The sequence below is a fragment of the Orycteropus afer genome, unplaced genomic scaffold, assembly GCF_000298275.1.
Source record: "Orycteropus afer afer isolate SDZICR_OR568_19922 unplaced genomic scaffold, OryAfe1.0 scaffold00095, whole genome shotgun sequence".
NCBI lineage: Eukaryota > Metazoa > Chordata > Mammalia > Tubulidentata > Orycteropodidae > Orycteropus > Orycteropus afer.
Genome location: NW_006921682.1, coordinates 6,322,748 through 6,338,613, shown reverse-complemented (window position 1 = coordinate 6,338,613; position 15,866 = coordinate 6,322,748). Strand labels below are relative to the sequence as shown.

The 15,866-nt window shown below is 37.2% G+C and overlaps 1 protein-coding gene across 1 annotated transcript in view; it reads left to right on the top strand.

Annotated features, from left to right (window-relative positions):
* The window catches only part of WRN (WRN RecQ like helicase), a 273,170-nt gene that overhangs the window by 214,988 nt on the left and 42,316 nt on the right, over positions 1 to 15,866 (top strand). Inside the window, exons 27-30 of the mRNA XM_042781199.1 lie at positions 1,190 to 1,277; positions 1,511 to 1,623; positions 7,609 to 7,723; positions 12,682 to 12,810. Coding sequence (XP_042637133.1) covers positions 1,190 to 1,277; positions 1,511 to 1,623; positions 7,609 to 7,723; positions 12,682 to 12,810 — 445 coding nt within the window. The remainder of the gene's footprint in view (positions 1 to 1,189; positions 1,278 to 1,510; positions 1,624 to 7,608; positions 7,724 to 12,681; positions 12,811 to 15,866) is intronic.

Below are 15,866 nucleotides of genomic sequence, written 5' to 3'. Positions count from 1 at the left end.
CATGCTTATCATGTTCAACCATCACCATAATCCGTTTCTGAATTTTCCCATCACCCTTAACAGAAACTCATTGTCTTCAAGCTCGATGTCCTTTTTCTCCTCCCTCCCACCCCCGTGATACCTGTTGTCATTCAGATAACTCTGACTCACGGAGACCCCATGTGTGTCATAGAAGAACTGCACTACAGAGTTTTCATTGGCTAATTTTTTTTTGGAAGTAGATCACAGGACTTTCTTCTGAAGTGCTTCTGAGTGGACTTGCACCTCCAGACTTTTGCACCACTCAGGGACTCCCCTGGAAACCACTAATAAACTTTGTCCCTGGACACTTGCCTATTCCAGATATATTCGGCATTCTGTGCAATATCATTTTCATGATTTTCCTATTTGTAATTACTTTATCAATAAGAAATATCTTGTCTAGAAATTGGCTTTTTATCTAGTTTAGTGCCTAAAATATTTACTACCATATTGTTTCCAATTTTGGCTTTTTTTTTCCTCCCTCTTTTGAGGATTCAAAAGCAAAATTACTTACTTTGTCTGATTTAGAAGAAATTTTTGAACAATTTGATTAATCCTATGCTACTGTCTCCCACCAACAAAAAAGTGATTAATGCCACAGAATGAATCATTATAGATTGTTGTTGTTGTTATATGCTGTCGAATCGGACCTGACTCATAGTGACCCCTCTTTGGGTTTCCGAGGCGGTATCACTATGGAAATAGATTGCCCCATCTTCCTTCTGAGAAGTGGCTGATGGGTTTGAACCGCCACCCTTCTGGTTAGCAGTTAAGTGCCCTAGGCACTATGCTACCAGAGCTCCTCGTTATAGGTTAGATCCCTCTTAGTTAAAAAAAAAAAAAAAAATGTTACCTTTCTTCAGTACGGATAATAAGGTTCTTACCCCACCCCCAAAAAAAGCATTTTATTCAGGAAGATGGGACAAATGTTATTCTTCAATTTTGTGATGACCTCAAATTACACTTTTAACTTTACCATTATAATGAATGTGATTGATCCAAAATGTTCAAAATCTGGGCTGTTGTTTAAGTAACAGTTGCCTTACTGGTGTTGTGAAGAATAGATGTTAATATTGATTTGGGAAAATATTCTTTATTTGGGGGCAAAATAGAAAAGTGAGCCAGGAGAAAGAAAATTTTATTGTTTGTTTTCCTTTAAATTTTTTAGTATTGTGGTGCCATCACCAGGAAAATTTGTTCCTGCATCTTACAAGTCCTCAGAATTTGTTATTTCAGCCCAAGAGCAAGAGACTCAGGTAAGACTTTTGTAAAAAGACAACTAGTTTATGAGAGGATAGTTATGATTCTATGCATGCTTAAAATTCTATTGTTGGTATTTTAAAAATTGTACTTTAGCTATGAGTCTGGGATAGAGCTTGGTTTTATTTCAACTTAAGGGAAAATGTAATCTGAAACTCTAAAATAAAAGACTGGATTTTTCTATGTATATTTAAAACAGTGTTGAGTTGTTTCTTTGTTTTTTATTCAGACTACATTATATGGCAAATTGGTAGAAGCCAGGCAGAAACATTCTAATAAAATGGATGTTCCTCCAGCTATTCTGGCAACAAATAAGATACTGCTGGATATGGCCAAAATGAGGTAAACAATCTATTTGTATGTGGTATTACTTATTTTCTTCTAATATAATAAACAGGAAGCAGTGGCAGACAGTTCCGGTGGTCAGAACAGATAGGAGCCCAGGAGTGAGTGGAGTGGTTAGAACAGCTAAGGGAAATGAACTTGTCTGTCAGTTTGTCGTACTGTGGTGGCTTGCATGATGCTGTTAGGCTGGACGCTGTGCCACCAGGGATGCCCATGGTGGACCAGTTTCAGTGGAACTTCCAGACTGAGACAGACTCAGAAGAAGGAAGATGTCATCCACTTCTCAAAGATATGGCCAGTGAAAACCTTACGAATAGTAGTGAAACATTGTCTGATATATTATTGGAAAATTTTATGAATATCTTTGAAACATTGTCCAATCAATGCCAGAAGATGAACCCCTCAGGTTGGACTCAAACTATGACTGGGAAAGAGCTGCTTCATCAGAGTAGAGCCTACCTTAATGATAGGGACAAAGTAGAGCTTTCGGGGGCCCCATTTGCTGAATTGCATGACTCAATATGAGAAGAAACAGCTGCAAATATCCATTAATAATTGAAACATGGAATGTACAAGTATGAATCTAGGAAAACTGGAAGTTGTCAAAAATGAAATGGAACACATAAAGATTTATATCCTAGGCATTAGTGAGCTGAAATGGACTGGTTTTGGCCATTATGAATCAGATAACCATATATATGCTGGGAATGACAAATTGAAGAGGAATGGCATGGTATTCATTGTCACAAAGAATGTTTCAAGATATATCCTGATGTACAATGCTGTCAGTGATGGAATAATATGCCTACAAGGAAAGCCAGTTAATACTACTATTATTCAAATTTACACACCAACCGCCAAAGCTAAAGATGAGGAAATTGAGGATTTTTTACCAGCTTCTACTTGACTGCTAACCAGAAGGCTGGTGGTTCAAACCCACCAGCTACTCCTTGGAAGGAGGGTGGGCAATCTATTTCCATAGTGATAACGCCTCAGAAACCCAAGGAGGGGTCGCTATGAGTCAGGTTCGACTTGAAGGCACATAACAACAACAACTTCTGCAGTCTGAAATTGACCAAACATGCAATCAAGATTTGTGATTATCACTGGTGATTGGAATGCAAAAGTTGGAAACAAAGAAGAATCACCAGCAGTTGAAAAATTTGGCCTTGGAGATAGAAATAATGCTAGAGATCGCATGATAGAATTTTGCAAGACCAACTACTTATTCATTGCAAATACCTTTTTTCAACAACACAAATGGCGGCTATACACGTGGACTTCACCAGAGTCCACAGGAATCAGATTGACTACATCTGTGGCAAGAGGTGATGGAGAAGCTCAGTATCTTCAGCCAAAACAAGACCAGGAGGTGATTGTGGAACAGACCATCAACTGCTCATATGCAAGTTCAAGTTCAAGTTGAAGACAGTTAAAACAAGTCCACAAGAGCCAAAATATGACCTTGATTGAGTATATCCGTCCTGAATCTAGAGACCATCTAAAGAATAGATTTGATGCATTGAAAACCAGTGACTGAAAACCAGAGGAATTGTGGGATCACATCACGAACATCATCCATGAAGAAAGCGAAAGGCCATTAAAACGACAGGAAAGGAAGAAAAGACCAAAATGGATGTCAGAAGAGACTCTGAAACTTGAATGGAGAGTAGCTAAAGCAAATGGAAGAGATGACAAGATAAAAGAGCTGAACAGAAGATTTCAAAGAGCAGCTTGAGAAGACAAAGTCAGTTATTATAATGAAATGTGCAAAGACCTGGAGTTGGAAAGCCAAAAGGAAAGAACATGCTTGGTGTTTCTCAAGCTGAACTGAAGAAAAAATCTAAGCCTCGAGTTGCAATGTTAAGAGATTCTATGGGCAATATATTGAACGATGCAAGAAACATCAAAAGAAGATGGAAAGAATACACAGAGTCACTATACCAAAAAGAATTGGTTGATGTTCATCCATTTCAGGAGCTGGCATATGATCAAGAACCAGTGGTACTGAACAAAGTTGAAGCTGCACTGAAGGAAGTAGGAAAAAACAAGGCTGCAGGAGTTGATGGGATACCCATTGAGATGTTCCAACAAACGGATGCCACACCAGAGGCACTCAGTCGGCTATGCCAAGAGATTTGGAAGACAGCTTCCTGGCCAACTGACTGGAAGAGATCCATATTTGTACTCATTCCAAAGAAAGGTGATCTCACAGAATATGGAAATTATCAAACAGTATCATTAATATCACAGCCATGTAAAATCTTAAGATAATTCAAAAGTGGTTATAGCAGTACATTCACAGAGAACTTCCAGAAGTGCAAGCTGAGTTCAGAAGAGGACGTGGAACAAGGGATGTCATTGCTGATGTCAGATGGATCTTGGCTGGAAGCGAAGAATACCAGAAAGATGTTTACTTTGTTTTATTGACTATGCAAAAGCATCCAGTTGTGTGGATCGTAACAAATTATGGATGATATTGAGAAGAATGGGAATTGCAGAACACTTAATTGTGCTCATGAGGAACTTGTACATAGACCAGGAGGCTGTTGTTCAAACAGAACTAGAGGACACTTCGTGGTTTAAAAGCAAGAAGAGAGTGTGTCAGGGTTGTATTCTTTCACCATACTTATTCAGTCTGTATCCTGAGCAAATAATCTGAGAAGCTGGACTGTATGAAGAAGAACATGGCATCAGGATTAGAGGAAGACTCATTAGCAGCCTACATGGTGCAGATGACACAACTTTGCTCACTGAAAGTGAGAATGACTTGAAACACTTACTGATGAAAATTGAAGACTACAGTCTGCAGTATGGATTACACCTCATTATGAAGAAAACAAAAATCCTCCCAGTGGAGCCAATAAGCTGCATCAAGATAAATGGAGAAAAGATTGAAGTTGTGAAGGACTTCATATTACTTGGTTCTACAGTCAACACCAATGGAAGCAGCAGTCAGGATATTAGACATTGTATAGCATTGGGCAAATCTTCTGCAAAGGACCTCTTTCAAGTGCTCTGAAGAGCAAAGATACTTCCTTGAAGACTAAGGTGCCCCTAACCTAAGCTGTGATATTTTCAGTCACCTTGTATGCATGTGAGAGTTAGACAATAAAAAAGGAAGACTGAAGAAGAGTCGATGCTTATGATTTGTGGTGGTGGCAAAGAAAGCTAAAAGTACCATGGACTGCTAAAAGAACTAACGAATCTCTCCTGGAAGAGGTGCAGCCAGAATGCTCCTTGGAAGTGAGAATGGGCAGACTTTGTCTCACCTACTTTGGTCATGTTCTCAGAAGGGACCATTCCCTGGAGAAGGATATCATGCTTGGTACAGTGGAGGGACAAGGAAAAAGGAGAAGGCCCTCAACAAGATGGATTGACACAGTGGCTGCAACAATGGGCTCAGGTATAGTGAAGACTGTGGGGCTGGCACAGGACCATGCAGTGTTTCGTTCTGGTGTACATGGGGCCACTATGAGTTGAATTCAATCAGTGGCACCTAACATCAACAAAAATATAATAAAAAAGCAAACCCATTGGTATCAAGTCAAAGCTAACTCATAGTGACCCTATAGGACAGAGTAGAACTGCCACATAGGGTTTCCAAGGCTGAAATCTTTGCAGAAGCAGACTGCCTCATCTTTGTCCCACAGAGTGGCTGGTGAGTTTGAACTGCCAACCTTTGGTTAGCAGCCAAATGCTTTAACCAATGCACCACCAGGGCTCCTTTCTAACAGAATAGATTTATAAAATATGTCATAATGTGATAATGACCCTAACTTCAACTATCATGTTTGTGAGATACTCCCAAATTTGTCATGCCCCTACCACTATCTTTTTGCTGAGTTTTTAGCCTTATGCTTCCACCAAAATGAAAACCAACTATCTTTTCACCAATCAGATTCAGTATATAGAAAATTTGAATCATTTTTCACCCACCCTTCATGCACATATTTCATCCGAGTGCCAAAATTCCTATTTCTCAGTTCCTTATTTTTGTTAATCATACTACCATGTCCCCAGTCACAGATGTTCAAAACCTCTGATGTTACTTTCGTCTTCTAACATACATCCTTTTCCACTTACTTAAATTGTTTTCAGACTTTTTCATTTAAAGTTCCTTGTGTGTCTATGACTTTCTCGCTCTTCTAAGTGTAATACTGTGTTAGTTCAGATTTCACCCTTGAACTACTGCAAAAGCCTCCTCATTGGTCACTCTTTCTTCAGTCTGTTTCATCTAATATCTGAGTACCAAGTAATCCCTGGGTGGTGGTTGTTATGTGCCATCGAGTCAGACCCAACTCATAGCGACCCCTCCTTGGGTTTCCGAGGCAGTATCACTACGGAAGTAGATTGCCCATCTTCCTTCTGAAGAGTGTCTGGTGGGTTTGAACCGCCAGCCTTTCGGTTAACACTCAAATGCCCTAGGTGCTACGCTACCAGAGCTCCAGGTGGTCGACTGTTAACCAAAAGGCTGGTAGTTTGAATCTGCCCAGAGGTGCCATGGAAGAAAGACCTGGTGATCTACTTCTGAGCAGTCATAGCTATTGAAAACCCTTGGAGCACAGTTTTACTCTAATGCACATGGGGTTGCCATGAGCCAGAAACAACTTGATGGAAACTGGTTTGGTTATTATTTTGGTTTTTGAGTGCCAAATTAATCTTTCTATCTCATGTCGTACTCCTGCTTAAATGATTTGCCCACGTTAACTTCTTTAGTTTAGAATTCAAGATTCTCCATTTATGAGAATTCAAGGCCCTCCATTTATGAATTTAAACTTAACTTTTTCCTGTATGTCACAGAATTTTGAATGGCTTGTCTTACCTTGATTGTTGTTTACCATTAGTTGAAGACCCCTTTCAACTTCCACATAATTATTTACAATGTTGCCTCTGTCTATAGTTCCTTTGATTCCCCTAAAATCTTTTTATGAAATACTTTAAGATCTGGCTTTATTACTTCTTCCTACATCTTCTGTAGTCTTATCAGCAAAGTAATTCCTTTTTCTTGAATTTATAAAAGACTTATATTGGCTCTACGGTGCTTATCACACAATGCTTTATTTTTTGTTGTTACTGGTATACATGTGTTTTTATACCATCTAGATTTTAATTTCTGAGAATAAATATATATGTTCCTCATATCTTTGTGTTTTCCCTAGCATGTAGTACCAAATTGTCAATAGGTATCTTTAAAAGATATTGTTTCCAAAAGTAGTTGATTGGTAATTGTATTCATTTTGATGCTTCCTTTAAAAAAAAAGTTTCTGTCACTAAATTTCACCCAAGAAATGTTAGTTTAGTGTAAAATTTTCTACATACTACATAGTCCTTACAGTCTATAACGGTATTATTAAAAAATAAATATTCTAGGATTATCCTTTAATATTCAGAGAAGATATTTAAAGGAAAAAAGAGTAGTCATTACATTGGCAGATTTTAGAAAGAAGATGTTCAGTCTCTTGAATATTAGACACATTAAGAAATATTGAACTAAAAGCCTAGTTATCAGGTTTACTGTGTGGCAAATACTTTGTGGAAGAAAATTATGAATGAGACTTTCTTCTGAGAGTTTCTTAGCTTCTTGGTTGTCCTCAGAGGCTAATAGTTTTCCTTGTCATTTCTTTAAAAATATAATAAGATCACTAACAGAATAAAATATTAGATGTTAGCCTGTTTCTTTATGATATTGACCTGTTTGCCAATTAGTACTGTGTTTTGTAGTGCTGGACATGGAGGTGTTTTTATTGTTAAGTTGCTAAAACAGCAAATTTTGAAATGGTAGAAGTAAAGAAAGAAATTATAAAACAGAATTACTTATATTTTACCTTGGTTTTGGTTTTTGAAAAAAATGAAATTAAATATGTAACAACTGTCTAAAAATACACAACATTTATTGAGAATCAGAATGCATACTTCGTTGCTAGAGCGGTAATTTTTCAATGGTTTCTAGAGTTTTCTTTTTGTTTTTTTAAACCACAGACCTACTACAATTGAAAATCTGAAAAGGATTGATGGTGTTTCTGAAGGCAAAGCTACTATGTTGGCCACTCTGTTGGAAGTCATCAAACAATTCTGCCAAGTAAATAGTCTTCAGGTAAATTACTGTGGTTTCCAGCAGCTCTTAGAGAATAACATTTTTTGACCATTTCAAAAGCATGTCTCAAAAGCAACGTCTTCTCCTTTATTTGACCTTTCTTCTTGGACACCAAGAAAATGAATGAATTCAGACTATTTCTACAGTAAATCAGTTGGTAAAGACCTGTTTGTTAGTTGCCTAATTTTGAACCTGAGACTAAAGTTATTTTTCAGGCTGCCCATGTCTTTCTGTTTTGTTGAAGATTTTGTCTTTAAACTTGAGTAAGTTCTATATTTCAGGTTGATAAATTCTAACTTTCAGTTTTAAATATGGTAGTTAGAAATTAAAGCTGTGAATTTATTCTTACTGTCAGTTAGTAAAGAGCTTTGGTGGTGGTGGTAAACCATTGATCTGCTAACCAAAAGGTCGATGTTTAGAACCTACCCACTGCTCCATGCGAAAAAGATGAGGTAGTCTGCCTCTGTAAAAATTTATAGCATTGGAAACCCAATGGGGCATTTCTACTCTGTCCTAAAGGGTTGCAATGAGTCAGAATTGACTTAATAATAGTGGGTATATATATAACTTCTTAAGGATGCCCGCCATTTTGTTTTTCTTATTGTTTGACATACTCCCCAACCACTCTCCCCTTCCAATAATTTTGTCTTTTGATATAAAGTAGATTTTATGTTATTCTCTTTAGCCTTAATAGTGTTTCTTCATATCCTTTTATTACTTCTTACTCTACCATAAGTGACCATTTCTACAAGGATTGTTTGTATTTGTTTCTTTAAACTCCGCATGCAGTCTCTGTGCTACGTAGTCCAGCATGAGGGTGCGACAGGATGAGGTGATGGAAACACTGTTGGACTAGGAATCAGGATTTACATTCTTCCATGGTTTATTAAATGAACTTGAACATGTTCTTTAATTTCTTAGGGTGTCCATTGCCTTACCTCCACAGTGAAAATAATACTTACCCAGCCCATATAAAGGAAACTAAGGATGAAACTAGAAAGTGTATGGAGTACTTATTAAAAGTTAGAATGGTTAAAAATATGTAAGTCAGTATTAAGAGATCGTTTTCTATTCCTATACGATCTTGTAAGCTTTGAGTAGATACATTTAGATCCCATTTTAGAAAAATTACTCAACAACTATAAGTAGAAAACTTTTCTACATTTTATATGTAGTATTCTCCTCTTTTGATATAAAATGTCTTTGCCAGATTTTCTTTTCATACTGTCATGAAAGATGTCATGAGAAAATGTCTTTTATTTTATATTGAGTATTTTGGATAATGAAATTATAATGTCTTAATAATTTGGTAAAGAATACTGTATCTACCAGCATTAATTGACTAAGAGTCTCTTTTTAATAGTACCTTCTTTCATGAGTTGGTGATACTATTTAATGATGACAGATACCCTCCCAACTCCAAGCTCTTCAGGAGGGGACACTGAAGTAGGGCAAATGATAAATGCTCCAAAGAGTTGTTATGAAGCCTTTTTGAATTTTCTAGATAGAGAAAATGACTGCTAATTTTTGGAGATCAGGATTATGCCTGGGCTTTTTGCAAATTGAAACTATTTATTAAAGATATAAAATAATAAACATTAATGTTTTATTATTCAACATTTTAAATTATTTAATTCACTTAAAATTTTGAATTAAAACTAATGTTCTATTACAATATAAACCAGAAGTTACAAATATAAGGATATGAGTATTAAACCCATTAAGATGGCCATTTAGGAAAAATATGTTGAAAATAATTTGCTAGAAATACATTTTATGAAAATGATAATGTTTTTAAAGTGTCCACCTCCCACCAAAGATGAATTTATAGTTGACAGCTACTTAGCAAATTATAAAAAAAGATAACTCTTTTTAACCATGTGTAAAAGATAAAAACTATAATCCATTGTTTTTTGCTGTTGTTAGGTGCCGTTGAGTTGGCTTTGACTCATAGTGACCCCATATACAACAGAACGAAACACTGCTTGGTTATGCACCATCCTCACAATCCTTGCTATATTTGAGCCCATCATTTCAATAAACCTGATTAAAACATAATACAGTAATATTTAAATCTATAACACACTAATTGAAAAAGTCAAGTGCTTAGTATGTTGCGGAATAATATTGGTATTATTTTGATAGGTTATTTATCATTGTTATGTATTTGATGAAGAAGATTTATGAGCTTTTCTCTGGGAAAGGCATTTAATGGATTTTTCCATACTTTGGCATTCAAGGGTTTTAATAAAAAATTGTATTAGTTGAATATTGGGGAGGAATATAAATGGGCTTTTTTTTTGAAGTCTTGACCATTTTTTGAGACTTCACCTTGCATATGAAAGAATATTAGATTATGCTTTCATGTCAACACAAAAGAAAATTCCAGTTTCAAAACGCTGTGGGTGGGGAGTCTGATGTCTAAGCATACAACTGACCTAGAACAGAGCCAAGTGTTACATGTTTCCATTTCAATTTAAAAATTTCAGAATAGCTATATATTGTAGATTTTAGAAGGCATGCATCAAGACAGAATAGGTGTTTCTGGGAATGACTAGCTGGCTGTGCAGACTGATCCCCCACTGTACCATTTGCCATTGACTAGACTAGGGTTTTAGTCCTCATCTTTGCAAGCTTAAATGTCTCATGTGTTTTCACACAGAGTAGTTGTGTTTTGGAGAGTAGACTTGCATTATGCATCTCTGTGAACTTGGTTCTATGTACATATTATGCATGTGTGTATATAAATACAAGGAATGCAGATTCATTAATTTATATAGTGAGGAATACAGCTGTAAAGTTTCATTTGGCCCAGCTAGTGCATTCTCTTCTACAGAAGAAGTATTGGGAAGCCAGCTTATCTGAAAGATGTTTAGCAACCCTGGAGTATAATGATTGAAATTCTGATAATGTCTTAAGTACTACTTCAACAAGAAAGATAAATTGAGAGATTCTCACCCATTGTAAGGTTCTACTTGCCCGGGAAACTACAATATTCTTATCTAATTAGTCAAGATATTTCACCTGAATAGTACTTGGATGTGCATGCCTACATTTGTCCTTCTGCCTTTTCTCTTCATATGTTTCCATAATTTACTGCTCTCTATTCACATAGTCTTATATATGTAGAGCATCATTTAAGTAATTGGGTTACTAGAATCACCTTCTTGAGATTCTGACTCTCAAATTACTTTGCTGAATGTTTGGGAACATCCATAGTCACATTTATAGATGATCTCATGATTTTGTCCCTTAAATGGTTATTCACAGCTGCCTCCATGGATCTGTCAGTGTAACTCGCAGGGATCACATTTCCATGATCTTGGTTTAGGGATTTCCCATTGTTGCCTCAGTGTGTAAACTGCACTGGAATCCTGAGAAATCTGGGTAATATTGTTTATTTTAGGCATTTCTAGAAAACTACAACCATAATTTGAAAGTGTTAAGATCTTACATGGAAACATTTCATTCCCATTCAATTGAAAAATGTTTCTCCTTGAAATTCTGGGAGGGCCTAGAAATAATTTGGAGACCACAGGTCATAAAATGGTGTTGTCTGGTATCTCTGTTCACCAAGCTGCAGTTGTCCCAGGAATCTGTGAACTGATTTGTAGGCCAGTGTTTTAAATGGATAGAAATGAACTAGTTCAGGTTACAATAAGCCAAGTTCTGTTCATTTAATTATTTTAATTTATTATTGGGTCATACATTTTAGAAGGTAAAGTTGGCAATTTGGAGGTAAATTCTTTATATATATATTTAAAGACTATTACTTGGTCTTTACTTTTTTGTCAGGCTTTAAAAAAATTCCAGTATTTCTTCATTAACTTAATTTTTAATCCTTCATTCTTTTTTCCAAATTTTCTTTGAACTTTCTCTTAAGAAGAGAAGCATATTTAAAATTTTACCTAGTGCTTCAAATTTGGAACTTCACTTTGGATATACCTTTTTAAATTGTGTATATATAATTATATTATAACTCCTTATGATACACCTGTATTAACAGAATTTATTGTTAACAGTACCTAAATTTGAATATTAATTCTTTTAGGGGTTTAATTTACAGAGATAGGTAGAGTGGTTGGTCCATATTATAGTTCATTTTTTATTTTCTCTTACTGTCGAAAGGGACTTCCTAGTTCTAAAACCATGTTTCACTCACAAAATTCACTGCCGTTGAGTCGGATCTGACTCATAGTGACCCCTCCTTGGGTTTCCAAGGTGGTGTCACTACAGAAGTAGATTGCCCAACCTTCCTTCTGAGGAGTGGCTGGTGGGTTTGAACCACCAGCGTTCTGGTTCGCAGTCAGAGCTCGTAAACCATGTTTGGTATCATAGATATTAAAATTGTATGCCTTCTCATATTGTATTATCTTTTAAAATCAATACATTAAAATAAACCTTTTTTCCAGTCTCCTCTTAAGCAGGGAAATCTTTGACTCTTATTAAGAGGTCTTACTTGTGTTTCATTTTGTTTTCTAATGAATAGTGATCATATGGGAGCTCTGGTAGCGTAGGTACCTAAGGCATTTGACTGCTAACCAGAAGGCTGGCATTCAAACCCACCAGCCACTCCTCAGAAGGAAGGTTGGGCAATCTACTTACATAGTGATACCACCTCAGAAACCCAAGGGTCGCTATGAGTTGGATGCAACTCAGTGGCAGTGCGTAGTGATCAATTGATATTAAATCCAAACCTACTGCCATTGAGTTGATTCTGACTCATAGTGACCCCCATTGGATTTCCAAGGCAGTAAATCTTTATAGAAGTATGTTGTCCCATCTTCCTTCCATGGAGCAGCTGGTGGGTTTGAACTACAAACCGTCTGGGTAGTAGTTAAATGCCTTAGGCACTATGCCACCAGAGCTCCTTTTATTATATAGATCATTATATTGATATTATTGATAATATTATATTGATATTATTGATAATTTGTATTGCATTTAAATTTTTTTAGACAGACATTTTTTCAAATATAAAACCTCAAGAACAGAAGATGAATTTTGTTATGGAAACTGAAGAATCCACACTTTCACAGTCTATGGTTATCACTTATTCTTTATTCCAAGAAAAGAAGATGGCTTTGGTAAGTGTTACTTTCAGGATACAGGTAGTTTTTAGTTTATCTAAACTTTTATTTTATCACCTTTTCAATATCAGAAATTGTGATTTGGGATTTATTCCTTCTGACCCTACAATCTACCACTTATCTGTCAGTTTGTTGTACGTGGTGTCTTGGTGTGTTGCTGTGATACTGAAACTATGCCACTAGTATTTCAAAGAAATGTAGCCAGGTCTGCTTCTGAAAAAGCAATTAGTCACTGAAAACCTTATGAAAACAGGGAAACATTGTCTGTATATTGCCAGAAGATAAGTCCCTTGGGTTGGAAGACACTCAAAATACAACTAGGGAAGAGCTCCCTCCTTAAAGTAGAATCGACCATTCTACATGAATGGAGTGATCATTTTGGGACCTACATTTGCTGATATGGCACAACTCAATATGAGAAGAAACAGCTGCAAACATATTTTAATGATTAGAATATGGAATGTATGGAATATGAAGCTAGGAAAATTGGAAGCTGTCAAAAATGGAATGGAACACATAAGGATCCATATCCTAGGCATTGGTGAGCTAAAATGGAAATGTTACTGACCATTTTGATTTGGACAATCACCATGCCAGGAATGACAAATTGAAGAGGAATAGATTCATCGTCAGTAAGAACATTTCAAGATCTATCTTGAAGTACAGTGCTGTCAATGATAGGATATCCATATGCCTACAAAGAAGACCAGTTAATATGAATTATCATTTAAATTTATGCACCAATCACCAAAGCCAAAGATGAGGAAATTTTAAATTTTTACCAATTTCTGCAGTTGAAATTGACCTGAAATTGACCACACACGTGACAAAGATATACTGATAGTTACTGATGATTAGAATGTAAAAGTTAAAAACAAAGAAGAAGCGTCAGTGGTTGGAAATATGGCCTTAGTGATAGAAATGACACTGGAGAGCGCATGATAGAATTTTGTATGACCAATCACTTACTCATTGTAAAAAATATTGTGCAGCAGATCCTTGACAGAGGGAGAGCGATGTGGAACAAAATTCAAAATCATTTGGAGAAAAAAAAAGGTGGGGGGAACAGTTTTGCTGGTCCGATAGAGCCTGGTGGAACCACTGAGACTATGGTCCCTAGCTGCCCTTCAGGTCTGGAATTGAACCCACATCCATGGTCTCCAGCCAAACAAAAGACAGGCATATGAGTTGAATGTTACCTCAGGTAAATATACTCCTTGGAGAGAACAATCATAGGAGAAAGAAGGGCTGCTTATGCACAAGGAGACAGCTCAGGGGGCAGGAGTGCATGGAGAGATGGACACTGGGAAGAGGTAACTATCGGGAGGAAGTGGGAAGGGAGCTGTTGCATTGTGGTAAACTGTAGTCAATGTCATGAGGCAAAGTGTATGTGAACTGCTGTATGGAAAGTGAATTTTCTCTGGAAATCGTCACCCAAATCACAATTTAAAAATAAAAAAGAGGACTAGGTAAAGTATTATAATGAAATGTGTGAAGATCTGGACTTGAAAGATCAAATGGAAAGAACACGTTTGTTATTTCTTAATCTTTAAGAGCCGATGAAATAATTCAAGTATCAAATTGCAAATGTTGAAGGATTCTGTGGGCAAAATATTGAACAATGAAGGAAGTATCAAAAGATGGAAAAAATACCCAGAGTCACTGTACCAAAAAGAATTGGTTGACCTTCAACCATTTCCGGAGTTAGTATATGATCAAGAACAGATGGTATTGAAAGAAGAGGTCGAAAGTACGCTGAAGCAATTGGTGGAAAACAAAGCTCTAGGAATTATGGACCATCCACTGAGATGTTTCCACAAATGTAGGCAGTGCTGGAGGTGCTCACTTGATTATGCCAAGAAATTTGGAAGACAGATACTTGACCAATTGACTGGAAGAGATCCATATTTGTGCCCCTTCCAAAGACGGCTAACCCAACAGAATGTGGAAATTATCAGTATCATTAATATTGCACATAAGTAAAATTTTGCTGACATTAATTCAAAAGTGATTGCAGCAGTACATATAGAAATGCCAGAAATGCAGGCTAGATTTGGAAGAGGGTGTGGAATGAGGGCTATCATTGCTGATTTCAAATAGCTCTTGGCTGAAAGTAAAGAATACCAGAAAGAAGTTTACCTGTGTTTTATTGACCATGCATAGGTGTGGTGTAGTAAATCACTTAGTGTGGCTTTTCTACCCATAACTTTGTAAACTCCAAGGTGGGATTTTCTATGAGCAACTGAGGGCTCCTGATTGCTGAAGTTGTCCACCTGGAGTATTTCTGTTGGGATTGGCACAAAACAATGTTCTGGGAGGTGCCCACACTCTCTCAGGTGCTTAGAGTTCTGATGCTATGATTGGCTAGTTTGACCACCCTGCCGGGCTCAAAAGGAGTCCTCCTAGAGGCAGAACGCTCTCTGACTGCTGGTTGAGGAAGACATGCTGCTGAAAGAGACACGCACTCCAGAAAGAGACACGTGCTGCTGGGAAAGAGACGCAAGAGACACTCATTGCTGAGTGAGACACTGAGGGACCAGCACTGCTGGGAAAGAGACTGTGAGAGACTGTTGGCTGAGGGACGGTGGGCTGGGTGAGAGACTGAGCATTTTTCCTGAACTTGAATTGTAGCCTGTGGTGCTTCCCTAATAAACCCCATCTGTGAGCTCTGTGTGGCCACTACAGCGAATTATCGAACCCGGGAGAGAGCTGGTGAGTGGTTTGGGAGGGACGGTTGGTGAAAGGGCTGGAGGGAGGCAGCATGTTTGGCCTTGCAGTAGTAGGCCTTGGGTTATTGCTGGTAATCCTGTCTTCCGCTTGTGGGGTTAGAGGAGGTCAGAACATGTGGCCTCCTTGCCCTTTTTGCAATAGGCATCCAACTGTGTAGATCATAACAAGTTATGGATAACATTGTGAATAATGGGGATTCCAGAACGCTTAATCGTGCTCATAAGGAACCTGTACATAGACTGAGAGGCAGTCATTTGAACAGAGCAAGGAGAGACTAGTTTTAAATCAGGAAAGGTTTGCATCAAGGTTGTATCCTTTTTTTT